The sequence below is a fragment of the Urocitellus parryii genome, chromosome 7, assembly GCF_045843805.1.
Source record: "Urocitellus parryii isolate mUroPar1 chromosome 7, mUroPar1.hap1, whole genome shotgun sequence".
Taxonomy (NCBI): Eukaryota; Metazoa; Chordata; class Mammalia; order Rodentia; family Sciuridae; genus Urocitellus; species Urocitellus parryii.
Genome location: NC_135537.1, coordinates 180,924,188 through 180,937,729, shown reverse-complemented (window position 1 = coordinate 180,937,729; position 13,542 = coordinate 180,924,188). Strand labels below are relative to the sequence as shown.

The following is a 13,542-nucleotide window of genomic DNA, read 5'->3' as shown; positions in this document are numbered from 1 at the left end:
GCCCAGCTCAGACTGGGGAGCCTGGCGCCCTCTGGAATCACAGGAGCTGCTCCCCCAGAGGAAGTCAAGGCACCGGGGCTTTCCATGGGAGGAAGGGGAAGGGGTGTGAGCCCAGCAGGGCCATTGTGCTCCAGAGACTGCCCTGCCCCCAGGGATGTCAGGAGGTGGTGGACGCAGTCGGGTGGTGCAGAGCACAGGCTGTGGGGCCAGTGGCTGTGTGAGGGTCGGGCTCATCCACTCACTGGCTTCACCCCAAAGCACACTGTCTCCCGGGTCTCAGGGCCTCCCTGCCCCTGGCCAGGGTCAGTGCATGGAGCCTCCCAGGGTGTGGCCCACTGTGGGCAGCATGCCAAAAGCTCAAGCAATGGATTTGTGCACAATCACCACCACACAGGCTGCCCAGCCAATGAGTGCCAGGCCCAGACAAGCTGGTAGCTTGCCAGACACAGCTACAAGCCCTCTGGCCCAGAGCCCCTGTTGCTCCACCCAGCAGCCCTGCCTCCCCCTGCCCCCGCCCCAACACTTCCCACCCCCTCAAGAGTGTTTCCACTTCCACTGGGCTGCTGGCCTTATCAGGTCAGACAGTGCTTGGTGCGTTGCCACCCCACTAGGCAGAGGGGGATGAAGGGCACTGTGAGGGGTCTTCAGCAGCCAATCCCAGAGCAGACCTTGGTCAGGTGGTTTCTGGAAATCGAAACCAGACTTGGTTTTCTGAAGCATTTCCTGGGACCGGCCTGGCCTGCTCTGCTCTAGGAGGGTTGGGGGCCAAGGACCCATCTGCAGAGGGCTCAGCAACTGCAGCAGGGGGACCAGCACAGCCTTCAGTCGCTGCCTCGACAGGTAAGCTCCCGCTCTTGCTCTCAGGCCAGGGCTTTCCTCTCTCTACACTGAGCCATCGGGAGATGGTGAAGCCTCCCACCGGCATCTGGGCCTGGAGCTGGGGGACTGGTGCTCCCGAGCCCAGGACCCATCTTTCCTGCTCCCAGACCTGCAGGGCCTCTTGGTACAGTTGGGTAGGTTGTTCCCTGCACAAGGACACCAGCTGCGAGGGTAAGAATTCGGCCCTCAGCCTCTGTGCATTCTGCACCTTCCTGAAAGAAGGGTGACTTTCCTTCATTTGTATGAAGGACCAAAAGACCCTATGAGCCAGCACAGGCGGCCTTGTCCCAATTCTCCAGGCAAACAGCGCTGCCACCCAGAGTCAGCCACGTTCACATGCCATACACCATCTCTGGGTGCATGCATCTCTGTTCCCAAGGCCCCGAATTCTTGTCCCATGTGAACAAGTAAAGAGGGAGACCAGCCACCTCCATGCACTTGGGATAGAGGTTTCCCAGGCACGGTGCTAAGACTGGGGTGGTGCCAGGTCAGGGAGGTGGGTGCCCCATCCTTCAGGCCCTACAGAGACCCCTGTGGAAGAGAGGGGCACCACAGACCCTGCCTGAGGCTCGCCAGCCATGTGACCTGGAACCAGCCGAGCTCTCCAGGCTTTGGCTCATTCGATTGTACAGGGGACGGGGAGGGATTGTGGAGGCACTTCCAGGGTCCTGGGAGGGGGTGGAGTGGTGTTGGTGGGGGCACACCCTGCAGAGGGCAAACTCCTCACTTGCCAGGGGGCCTGGGGCCCCCCAGCTTGTTCATGCAGGTCCCAGTGTAGAGGGGTACACCTCCTGCCACCCACCAGGCCCCCACTCTCAGCAGCAGAGAACCAGGCCCAGCCTCAAGGTTCCCGGCCCAGAGCACAGCCAGCACCCTGCTGGAGGGACTGTGGAGAGTAGACTGGGTGGCACAGGGCTGTCACCTGGCTCTGTTCCTACCTGTGCATCAAGTATAGCGGCCAGGCGTAGTGGTGCTTGCCTGTAATCCCGGCTGCTCTAGAGGCCAGCCTCAGCAACGTAGTGATGTCCTCCACAACTTAGTGAGACCTGTCTCAAAATCTGAAAAATTTTAAGAATTGCTGGGAATGTAGCTCAGTAGTGAAGGGCACCAGGATTAAATGCCCAATACCTAAAATAAGTAAATAAAATAAAATAAAAGGAGAATTACATACAGCACAGAGCTCTAGCCCAAAAGCTGAAGCCCTGAGACCTCCCAGGCCCAGCCTGGCCCTTGGCCTTGATGGCCCCAGTCTCTGAGCCTCAGTACCTTCGTCATGACCCCACTCCCACCTGGCTGCTCATGAGCTGGGCCTCCACCGGAGCCCTTCTCTCCACGTCCCCAGCCCACACACCTCTCTCGGCCATCAGTCTCTGACACTCTGGGCCTGGTCCTGCGGCCTCCTCCTAATCGGTGCCCTGTCCCCACTCAGTCCTCTCCCTCTCACTCTCCACCTTTGCCGCCAACCTCTGTGGCACACCCCACAGGGGTCTGCTGCCTGTAGATAAGCCCCTGCCCTACCAGGGTCCCCACACCCTCCCCCTCACCTCCACTGCCCGCAGACAGCCCAGCCCACCCTCTTCCTCCAACACAGCCTCACTCACCCGTCAAGGCCCGGCCTGCAGACCAGGTGAGCGCCCCGCTCAGGGCGTGCATCACACCTGCCATAGGGCTTTCAGGAGAGGGCTGCCTGCCACCCTGGGCCCCCAGGTTGGAAGAAGGTGGTGGAAGAAACAGTCCTGGTCTCACTCTGCCACTTCCCTCCACCACAGGGCCATGGCTCTCCCTTGCCTCCTCTGGGTGTGGCTGCTGGTCCCCGGGATTCAAGGTGAGTTGAGCCACTGGAAAACCCCAAAGCAAAGCCTGTGGGGCTGCTGGGCCCTTGCTCTGTGGATCAAGCCCCTCCTTAGGGAGGTGTCCTGCTGGTGCCTGGTCCCAGGGATTAATGGGGGTCTTCTCTCCTGCATGGAGGAGCCCTGGTCACCCCCAGTGATGTGGCTTGTAGATTCTGGGGGAACTGGGGCTCCCTTGGGCCCAGATGAGATGCAGGTGATTGAAATACTGAGGAATACCCCCCCCCCATGGGAGCCAGCAGAGCCAAGCAGGGTTGCCAATCAACCAGCAGCCACTGGGGCTGTGCTGAGGCCAAGGCCTGAGGATGCAGGGCAGGTTTCACAGGGCCCTGGACGCTCTTCCCTGTGTGGTAGTTAAAGCTTCGTCCCGGAGTTTCATAAACTGACTTCCAGACCACTCACATATAATGAATCAAGCCTTTATTGAAGCACACCGGTGGTGACTGACCAGAACATAAATCTTTCCCCTGATCAGCCCGAACAATTGCAAGGGTGCTCCTTATAAGCCTGAAAACCACAAAAGGAACATCTGTGGGTCCAGCCAATGCAAACCAGCCAGGTTACAGAAGCCGGAGAGTGCAGTCAGGCGGAGGGACACTTAGCCAATCAGTTAGCCCAGTCACCCCAATTACAGAAACAGAGCCCCGTTACCCTAGTTTCAGAAACAGTGCCCCATTAGGTAGTTCCATGTTCTTAAAGGTTTCTCTAGCAAAAGGAAGAGAACAACCTGCCCTGGCCAAGTCCCTTCTAGTTGGCCTGGTTGTTTTACAGAATGGAGTCACAGAACAAGATGGACTCACTTTGGCTCCACTGTCACACCTGCACTCTTGACATTGTGGGTCTTGCAGTCCCTGTCCTGTCCTGGTGGCCCCGCACAGACCTGACACACCCCCTGATCACCGCCCTTCAGTGTGGGTGACCCCAGTTCAGGCACCAAGCTCCTGCTAGACTGTCGTACCAGCAGGGTGGAGGGGTGCCAGTAGGCTGAGGCTCGGGAGGACGAGTGGGGGGCAGGAGCCCAGTTTCCTCTCTGGGCTTGAAGTATAGACGGACTTGGAATTTTCTAACTTTACAATGGTATAAAGGCTATATGAATCCAGTAGAAACCATACTTTGAATCTCTTTTAAAATATGGTTTTAGGCATCTTTAAATGATATGCACGCTCGTATACACACACAAGTGTACACCCATATTTAAATTGACGTCCCCCAAACTATTTTGTGTGGCTTACAACAAAGTACTTACATACAATAAAATTAAGTAAACGGACAATCCAGGCCACCAGGAAGAGGAACATGCTAATTAGTGGGGCCAATGCGTGATCGATAACCAGCTGTGAACACAAGAAAGGAGAAATGGCGACCCTTTTTATGTCATTTTAGCAAATTTTGTGAAGGCAATGGTGTTTTCCTGGCCATATTTTTAATTCTAATGGTACTCACCATTGGAATTTAAAATTCTTGATACTTTATTTTCAAATGAAATAATTAAATTTTTTAAAGTATTTGCGAAAGGACTGATGCCGAAGAGCAGAGAGAGTACCTGAGGCAGCTTCTCTGTAAACCCCAAAGTCAGCTTGTACATCAGAGTCAGCTGCAGGCAGTTCTCCTCAGTCTGGATGCCCCAGGACCAGGTAGAAGACTGGAATTCTGTCACTTCTCCTAGGAGAAGGCAGTTTTCCTTCCCTGCTTCTGGCGTTCACAGTGACCCAGAGCCCACCCAGTGTGTGTTCTTCTGGAGAGACTGAACAGCCCACAGTGCAAAATGATGCTCAGCACAAACGTGCCACTAACACGCAAGACGTAGGTTTTAACCTTCATTCTCCCAGTTCTAAAGGCGCTGGACCCACCAGATTTGGGCTTTTTAATTTTTTTAGTTATAGTTGGACACAATACCTTTATTTTTATTTATTTATTTTATGTGGTGCTGAGGATGGAACCTGGTGCTTCGCATGTGCTAGGTGAGGGCTCTACTGCTGAGCCCCAGCCCAGCCCCTGGACCCACTGGATTTCTAGAAGCAGATCAATGACTTGGAAGAGTTACGGAAGGAGTTGCCTTAGTGTACTTTCTTATGCACCTTGTACTATCTGAGCCTCCAAAGGAGAACGTAAATCCATGGCCCCATGTGCTACATCCTGGGAGTCTATGCTCAGACTATGGAAAGCATTGAACTCTGACTTTATTTTTTATCTACTGCAGGCTTTTTAATTTTCTTTTTGTGTGTTATATGTTTATAATAATAAGTAATGTACCCATGCAGTGGTACTTTTTTTTTTTTTTTGGTGGTGCTGGGGGTTGAACCCAGGGCCTTATGCATGCAAGACAAGCCCTTGACCAACTGAGCTGTATCCCCAGCCCCTTTTTTTAATGAGTGCATAAACATACTGAAGCTATATGCTTATTTTACTGATAGCAGTGCAGTCCTGGGTTAAAGTTCCTTTTTCATTGGCATTCTGTGTAATATCGAACAGTCTTATCTAATTTGTCCCTGCCTCATTTCTCTTAGTGGCAAAATAGAGATAATAACACTTAGCATTGAACTCAGAACAGTGCAACTTGGGTAAAGATCACATTTTTCCTTTTGTCAACTAAATGCAGAGGATCATTAATATAACCTTTAATATCATCACTATAAAATACTCTGACTTTATATACTTTTCCCTTTAAAATGACTTTCCTTTACAAAAATAACATATCACATTTCTAAATACCCCTTTGTTTTCTAAACCTCATAAACTCAAGTTTTTTTCTGTTTCTCTTCACACTCTTACATCAGTACACACACTCATACTCATTTGATAGCTTTATAAATGAGAGAAAGCCTGAGAGATGGCATCCAGGAAAAAAGAAGGACTTGAAATCACTTCTTATTCAGGTTGTTTATAAGTTTTAAAGCTATGCCTTAGGCGATAAAATCACATTGCTTATTTAATCCTTAAAATGTCTGTCAAAGAATAACACGCAGATTCTCAAATCAGAGGAACCTCAGGAAAACATCGATGGCCTCGAACAATGCCTGCCACCTGGGAGAAGCTGAATAAACTTTTAATGAAGGGAATCTGGGAAAAGCTTCTTACTTTAATCTTAAAAACGAAACTCAACGTTGATCATCACAGACTTGCTTAAGATCACTCAACTAGTGAAAGAGTTAAGTCTAGGATTTATTCCTCCTAATTTCCAGCTCTGGCTTTCCCCCAGACATCTGTTGACCTGTTTATTTCAGACTTAAATACAATCTGCCAAAAGTGCATCACAGACTTAAAAAAAAAAAAAAAAAATTGAGACCAGCTCTCAGGTTCACCATCTCCAAGTCACTGAACACACGATATTCACATATGATGGGAAATATGTAAGAAAAGTCATATCTACATATAGGCACTATAAAAACACAAGTCTTGCACATTTTGAATCTAAAGGCCTACTTTTAAGGCAAAGGGTCAGTAAACCGTCTTCCATGACTTACTCTACCTTAGAGCACAGTGGCCTATCCACCAGCTAAAGCAGGTTGGCCATTGTTTTAGTCACCTTTTTCTCGGCTGTGACGAAAGGATCTGACCAGAACAACTGTAAAGAGGAAACGTTTATGTGAGGGCTCGCGGTTTCACTCCTGGGGCCGGTTCCACTCCTGGGGGCTGAGGGGAGGCTGCATCTCATGGCCGGAGAGTGTGGCAGAGGGAAGTGGCTCACCCCAGGAAGCAGAGAGAGCCAGGCTTTGAACCTTGACTTCTGATTCTTTCCTGGACTGGAAACACCTGGTCTATGCTCTCTTTCGATATTGCGTGGCGACCAGAGCTGCTGTTCCTGCTCCAGCTCAGACCCAGGGCCTGGAGGCTGGGGGCCGGCCGGCTGACTCCACCTGGATGTGCTGCTGAGCTGGGGTGTGCTGGAGCTGAGCTGGACCCAGCACCCCTTCAACTTTCCAAAATTTCAATGACAGTGGGTCCCCCAGGACCCCATGGTGAGTCACAGGGCCTTGGTCCTGCCTGAGTGTCCAGGCTCCCTGGCCTGCTGCCCCACAGGCTGGCATCAGAGCCACAGGCGGGCTCCTTCCCTTCCCATCCTTCCCTGGGGGTCTCACCACCTCTGCGCTGAGGTGCTAGAGCACAAGGCTCCTGGTGTCCCTTTTCTGGGGAGCCGAGAGCTCAGGGCTTGAAGACAAGGAAAGGAAACTTAACCCCTGGTGCTCCATGTGGCCGTTCCCTCCTCCCAGTGGACCCTCACCCCTGGCTGGGCAGCGAGGGAGGGTGTGCCCTGGGGGCCAGATCTCCTCCCAGCTGACCGTGGCTTTCCCCGCAGGTGTGAAGGATGGGGACATGCGGCTGGCCAACGGGGCCGCGGCCAACGAGGGCCGCGTGGAGATCTTCTACGGAGGGCAGTGGGGCACGGTGTGCGACAACCTCTGGGACCTCACTGACGCCAGTGTGGTCTGCCGGGCGCTGGGGTTCGAGAACGCCACAGAGGCCCTGGGTGGAGCCGCCTTCGGGCCAGGTGGGGCCTGTTCTATCCCCCAAAGCTGAGGAGAGTAAGAATCCCCCAAGATGAGGCTGCTGGGCTGCAGGGACGGGCAGACTCTCCCTACTAGTGCAGACCCTCAGTGGCCCGAAGCCCTGCAGAAGGCCCAAGGGGCAGTTCCTTCAGGCTGGGGTGACAGAGGTGCTGGGCGAGTGGCTCAGGAGCCTCACTGTGTGCCCTCTCCAGCCCAAAGCTCTGCTCCCGGGAATCTGCTCCCTGGGACCACCCAGAGGTTTCCACTGTCTGAGGCAGCCCTGGCCCTGTTGGCAGGGCCTCCCCAGCCAGCCTTGTCCCCCCGGCTATGCCACAGGAACGGGCCCTGTCATGCTGGACGAGGTCGAGTGCACAGGCTCAGAGCCCTCCCTGGCCGACTGCAGATCCCTGGGCTGGCTGAAGAGCAACTGCAGGCACAAGCAGGACGCCAGCGTGGTCTGCTCCAACGGTGAGTGGCCCCAGTGCCTCGGTGTCACCCGTCGGGGTTCCGAGGGACCAGGAGCGGGGACTGTGCTCACATCTCTGCCCCCCGCACAACCTTCAGAGTCGGGGTGTTGTCCGCCCACTCTCCACGAGAGGCCGGAAGTCTGCAGAGCCCACTCCCTCCCAGGAGGAGCCCCTTGTGGAGCCCCTTCAGAAGTACCTTAGTCCCCTGACTGCCCAGGGCCAGGCGAGCAGCCCCGCCCAGTGCCCGGGAGGCTGGTCTCCCCAACAGCAGGGTTGCACTGTGGAACCCGGCGCACGGCTCTCCCGGCCCAGGCCACAGAGCACAGGCAGGGGTGGAGACCTCCCGATGGGGGAAGGCCAGGGTGCCCCCGGCCCTGCCCAGGCCCCGACTCCTTCCCCGCTCGAAGGCCCAGCCTGCTCTGCAAGCCAGACGCCTGGGGGGAGCCCCTCCCTCCCTGCCAGGGCAGCTCTTGCTGGGCTGGCCCACACGGGGCCTGGTGCTCTCCACCCTGAGCTGGGGCCCCCAAGACATGGGTGTCAGATCCCACCTGTGGGGACAAGCTGGGGACCAAGGCTGGCTGGGCGGGGGCTCACACTGAGGACGACACTGGAGGCATAACTGGGCCATGAGGGCTGGGAGTCAGGGGAGAGCGGGGCTGCCCCACCTGGTCTCAACGCTGGCCTCCACTCGGAGCTGCCCATGCAGAGAGGACCTGTTCTAACACGGACCGGGCTTTGGGAGGGCAGAGAGGGGCTGCCCAGGCCTCCCTGCTCCAGGGTCCCTGAGGTCTGACCTAGGTTTGCCCCAGGGCCTAGCTCCTCAAGCCACCCAAGCAGGGCCCAGAGTGGGGCAGAGGCCACCTGCAGGCCCGGAGGGTCGGCAGGGTCCCGCCTGACCCAGGGCAGCTGCCCGCACCCGGCAGGCTCGGCATGAACCCAGGCCTCTTCCTGGAGCCTTTCCGGCAGGTCCTCGGGCAGCAGCACCTTCAGCAGGCCCCAAAACTGACTCCTGGGGGTGGGGTGGGCTGGGGTCACAGAGCCAGTGAGCCCCTCCCTCGCCCTCTAGAAACCAGGAGCGCCCACACCCTCGACCTCTCCGAGGAGCTCTCCTTCGCGCTCGGCCAGGTCTTCGACAACCAGAGGGACTGTGACCTCTTCATCCACGTGGTGGGACAGGGGCCGGAGGAGCTGGACCTCTGTGCCCACACACTGATCCTGAACGCCAACCCCGAGGCGCAGGCCCTGTCGGGGGCGCCGGGCAGCAACGTCACCATGAGCGTGGACTCCGAGTGCATGCCCGTGGTCAGGGACTTTATCAGGTGAGTCGCCGCGTCCTCGGGGACTCCAGCAGTGCCCTGGGCTGGGTCCCTCTTTCAGAGACCCTTGGGGGTGAGGGCGACAGCACCAGCACAGCGGGACTGTTGTGACCCACTGTGCACACAAGCAACTCACACCCTCACACAAGCATTTGCACAATTGTGCACATGCACACGCCCGTGCTCCCGCAGATCCAGGTTCACGAATTCTCACACGCACTTGCTGCAGGCACGCTTGCGCCCTCTGAGCCTCTGCGCACACGGCCCAGGCCCCCTCACTCGTGTGCTCACCCACACTCTCACTTGCACACTCGACTGGGCCCAGGCGTTGTCCCCCGTGCTCACACCCGCATACACATAAATACATCCATTTTCCTGACGCACAAGTGAACGTCTCCCTGAATCACCACATGCCACAGACGACGTCTCTGAGCGCTCTGTGGATGGATCAGGAATTTTACTTGGGCAGCAGAGCCAGCTTGTTGTGGGGTGGCCGGGCGGGCAGGTGCAGGAGGAGCTGGGAAGGGGTGCTGGGCCTGCCCCCTGGTCAGGAGAAATCTCCCACAGAGGCATGAAAAAGCCAAATGGCTCGGACTTCCGATGAGGCGCAGCAGTGGCTAGACAGGGCCAATGTGTCTCTCAGCAGGCCCGGGCTCAGTCACCCTGGGGCTCAGCCAGGGCTCAGCTCCCTTTCACAGACGGGGAAAGGGAGAGTGGGGGCCCGCATCACGGCAAAGGCCAGGCCCTGCTCCTGAGCCCTAGGCCTCCCGGCCAGCCTGGGTGTACAGCTCGACCGCCCGCTGCCTCCTGGGGCTTGTGTTTGGAAAGCAGCCATGTTTTAAACACTGCGTCTGTTAAAATTCATTCTCTCATTCTATGACCCAAAGCTTTCTATGGCAGAAAATGGCATTTCAGTGTGAGCGATACTGGCGATTAGAAACAGACTAACGAGTTTCCTTCCAGCCTCGTATAAAACTTGGTGAGTGGTCTGTGCCACCGGAATGCCGAGCTCCGTTTCTACAGCATGACAGAGAAGGGGCAGGCGCCCACCCCGGCCTTCCTAGCCAGCCAGCGCCACTGCCCTGGGTCGGAGGTCAGCGACCCCAGGCCTCCCCTGGCCTCCCCGCCTCTGTCTCTCCCTCTCTTCCCCAGGCAGGCAGGGAAGCTGCAGTGAGGCCCAAGACCTCAGAAGGCCACCCATACTCCTTCCCTCTGCCCCTCACTCCCAAGGCCACCGTGGACCAAGAGGGGTGTCCTGGCGCTTAGCCAGCCCTCCACCCGTCTCCCTGGGTCTCTGGGGCCACTGGTTCCCCTCGGCCTTGGGCCTTTTTCCTCCCTCGCAATGAGCTCTCTTCCCCAAGAGAGACCAGCAGGACCGGAACACCCACCTGATCCCTGTCTCTGCCTCCCCCTGGCCATGGGGCCCCCTGAGAGGTGCCAACCTGAGGCTGGGCCCTGGATGGGGGAGGTGGTCTGAGGCATGATGAACCCAAAGTGGCCCTGACCTCTGCCTGGAGAAGCTGGCCTGGGGGCCAGCCGGCGGGAGCCTCTGCGCCTCGGTGGATGCAGTAGGGACTCAGCCGCCCAGGGACCATTCTGGCACAGGATGACATTTAAAAGCTAGTGACAGCTGGGTGCAGTGGCACATGCCTGTAATCCCATCTACCCAGGAGTCTGAGGCAGGAGGATCACAAATTCAAGGTCAGCCTCAGCCTCAGCAATTCAGCAAGACCAAAAAAAAGAAAAAGAAAAAGAAAAAAAAAAAAAGAAAAAAGCCGATAACAACCCTTCTCTGGTGGCCTTCCTAACTTGTCTGTGCCATCTGAGCGGCCATCAACAGCCTGCCGCCTGGCACCCTCCCCATGAGAGGCCTGCCTACTTCAGGATGGGTCAGTGAATGTCTGTCCTGGGTGGGCTGTGGCCAGAGGAGTCAGCTGCCCAGTTCGGCCTCCAAGTTGGCTGTGACGAGGACAGCAGGGAGTGGGCTGTCTGGGATCACCTCTGAGCACACCACGCCCACTGCCCTCGTGGGCTCTTGGTCACAGGGAGAGCAGACGGGAAGCCACAGGATGTGAACAGGTGCTGGGCAGAGAAGGGTCAGCCGGGGCATGGCTGCAGGACAGGAGGCCAGTGCCCAGGGTGCCTGAGGTCCAGCCCAGATCCACCATGAAGGTGCCCATGATGACAGCAGGGGAGACAGGGAGGGGGCCTCGTCACTGGGAGGGAGGACGAGGCATGGGTGTCCCCTCCGCAGTCCCTCGCCCATGGTCCCATACCCTGAAGTGGCTCTCAGCCGGGGTGAGGTGTGGGGCTTGGAGAGTGGGGGAGACAGCGCCCCCTGTCGGGGCCAGTGAGGAGGTGTAAGAGATGGCTGTGTCCCCAGGTACTTCTACTCCCGGAGGATAGAGGTCTCCCTGCAGTCAGTCAAGTGCTTCCACCAGCTGGCCTCGGCCTACAGGGCCCAGCAGCTGCAGGCCTACTGCGGGCGCCTCTTCGCCACACTGCTCCCCCAGGACCCCTCCTTCCGCGCACCCCTGGACCTCTACGCCTATGCACTGGCCACTGGAGATGCGCTGCTGGAGGAGCTGTGCGTGCAGTTCCTGGCCTGGAACTTTGAGGCCCTGACACAGGTGGAGGACTGGCTGAGTGTCCCCACAGCCCTGCTCCAGGTGCTGCTTCCCAGGACTGAGTTGACGGTGTCCAGCGAGCTGGCCCTGCTCCAGGCCTTGGACATCTGGAGCAGGGGCACGGGCACCTCCCACGGGGAGGTGGAGGACCTGGTCCAGCATGTCCGCTTCCCCATGATGCTGCCCGAGGACCTCTTTGAGCTGCAGTTCAACCTGTCCCTGTACCGGGCTCACGAGGCCCTGTTCCAGAAGAAGATCATGCAGGCCCTGGAGTTCCACACGGTGCCCCTCCCGCTGCTGGCCCAGTACCGAGGCCTGAACCTCACTGAGGACACCTACATGCCCCGGATGTACACCTCAGCCACCTGGAGCGCTATGGTGACGAGGGACTCCAGGAACAGCCAGAACCAGAGGCTGTGGTATGGGTCCCGGTCACGGTCTGCATTCCCGTACACTCCAGAACCTTATGGCGGCAGATATGGGCCCTACCAGTCCTTCCAGACCCCACAACACCCCAGCTTCCTCTTCAGGAGCAAGCTGACGTCCTGGACTCTGCTCTACCTCCCCACCATGCAGAGCTGCTGGAACTATGGGCTGTCCTGCTCCTCCGGAGAGCTCCCCGTGCTGGGCCTCACCCAGTCCAGCTACCGGGACCCCACCATCAGCTACGAGAACAAAGCCCTGATCCTCTGCGAAGGGCGCTTTGTGGCGGATGTCACCGACTTTGAGGGCCTAAAGGCCATGATCCCCAGTGCCGCGGCCACCAACAGTTCCAGGAGGGCTGCCGCCTTCCCCTGCACCTCGGGGGCCTTCAGCGGCTTCCGAGTGGCGATTCGCCCCTTCTATCTGACCAACACCACCAGCCTGGACTAGACCGCGTGGCCCCGAGACTGGGGGTGAGGCGAGGGCCACACGGGAAGGTGGACATGCCCCAGATGCCCACACCGAGGGCTCCTTCCTTCACCTCCAGCAACTGGCCACCAGATGGCCCCCTGCCTCCACCATTCTCTGAGCTTATAGAAATTGCTGGAAGGTTTTGCCATGGATGCTGGGAGCTCCCAGGACACCCACTGCCTGCGGGCTCGCGGGGGGCAACAAGGCGGGACCCAGGTGGCTGGGGGTTTCCTGTGTCCCGGCTGTTGCTCAGGCCACGCTCACTGCTCTGACGACATTAATCACACTTTGCTTCCCACTCGGCTCATTCCTGCAGTGATGTTGTTGGTTTGTAACGCGCAGACAGCTGGTGTGAAGGGCTCTGGGGACAGCCAGGAGGCACAGGCTCTCTCCTCCCAAAGCTGGGCCCACTGGCAGGGGAGGCGGGAGGCGGGCCATAGCGGGTGAACGTTCCAGCGCGTGGGGCCAAGAAGCCGTGTGGGACGGGACCTCAGGGTGCAGGGCCACCAGGTGCGGGGCTGGGCCTGCCTGGAGCCAGGGGCCCTGTGTGAGGGAACGAGAACCAGGCGGGGACATGGAGACGGGCAGCAGCTCGAGGAAGAGAGAGAGGGAGGAGCAGTGGTCGGGAGCTTCCCCCTAAGTCCTGTGAGGGTGGATGGGACAAGGGACAAGAACCGCATCTCAGTGTTGTCAGAACACAAACTGGAAATAACCTAACCACCTACAAAGAGGAGACACATTTGTTGGGTTGGGTAGGCAGGAGAGCGGTGTGTCGGGAAGAGCACAGGACCCTGGGGTGGTGGGGGGAGCAGCCGCAATGCCCTGGGACGTCCTGAGGGAAGGCCTGGGGAGTTCTAAGTGTCCCTGCTTCACTGTGACACACACAGCTGCCAGGAGGAGGTCTTGCCAAGCTCAGGTACAAGCCAGCCCTCTGGCCAGGTCTGAGAACAGCCTCTAGAGCCAGGGGTGGCACCAAGGCCATCAGCAGGCGCATCCGTCCCACGCATCTCCAGCAGCAAAAG

General features: G+C 57.7%; 1 protein-coding gene across 2 annotated transcripts; it reads left to right on the top strand.

Annotated features, from left to right (window-relative positions):
• Positions 1-542: 542 nt before the first annotated feature.
• On the top strand, positions 543-12,827 carry Lgals3bp (galectin 3 binding protein). Of its 2 annotated transcripts, XM_026408416.2 has the most exons (7): positions 543-840; positions 2,649-2,704; positions 6,521-6,688; positions 7,027-7,218; positions 7,553-7,684; positions 8,750-9,002; positions 11,383-12,827. In XM_026408416.2, exons 2-7 carry the CDS (start codon positions 2,653-2,655, stop codon positions 12,497-12,499), a joined length of 1,914 nt encoding a protein of 637 aa, XP_026264201.1. In that variant the 5' UTR covers positions 543-840; positions 2,649-2,652; the 3' UTR covers positions 12,500-12,827. The 2 variants fall into 2 exon arrangements, with proteins under 2 accessions (XP_026264201.1, XP_026264202.1); XM_026408417.2 differs by lacking the exon at positions 6,521-6,688 and having other exon boundaries at positions 544-840.
• Positions 12,828-13,542: the final 715 nt, after the last annotated feature.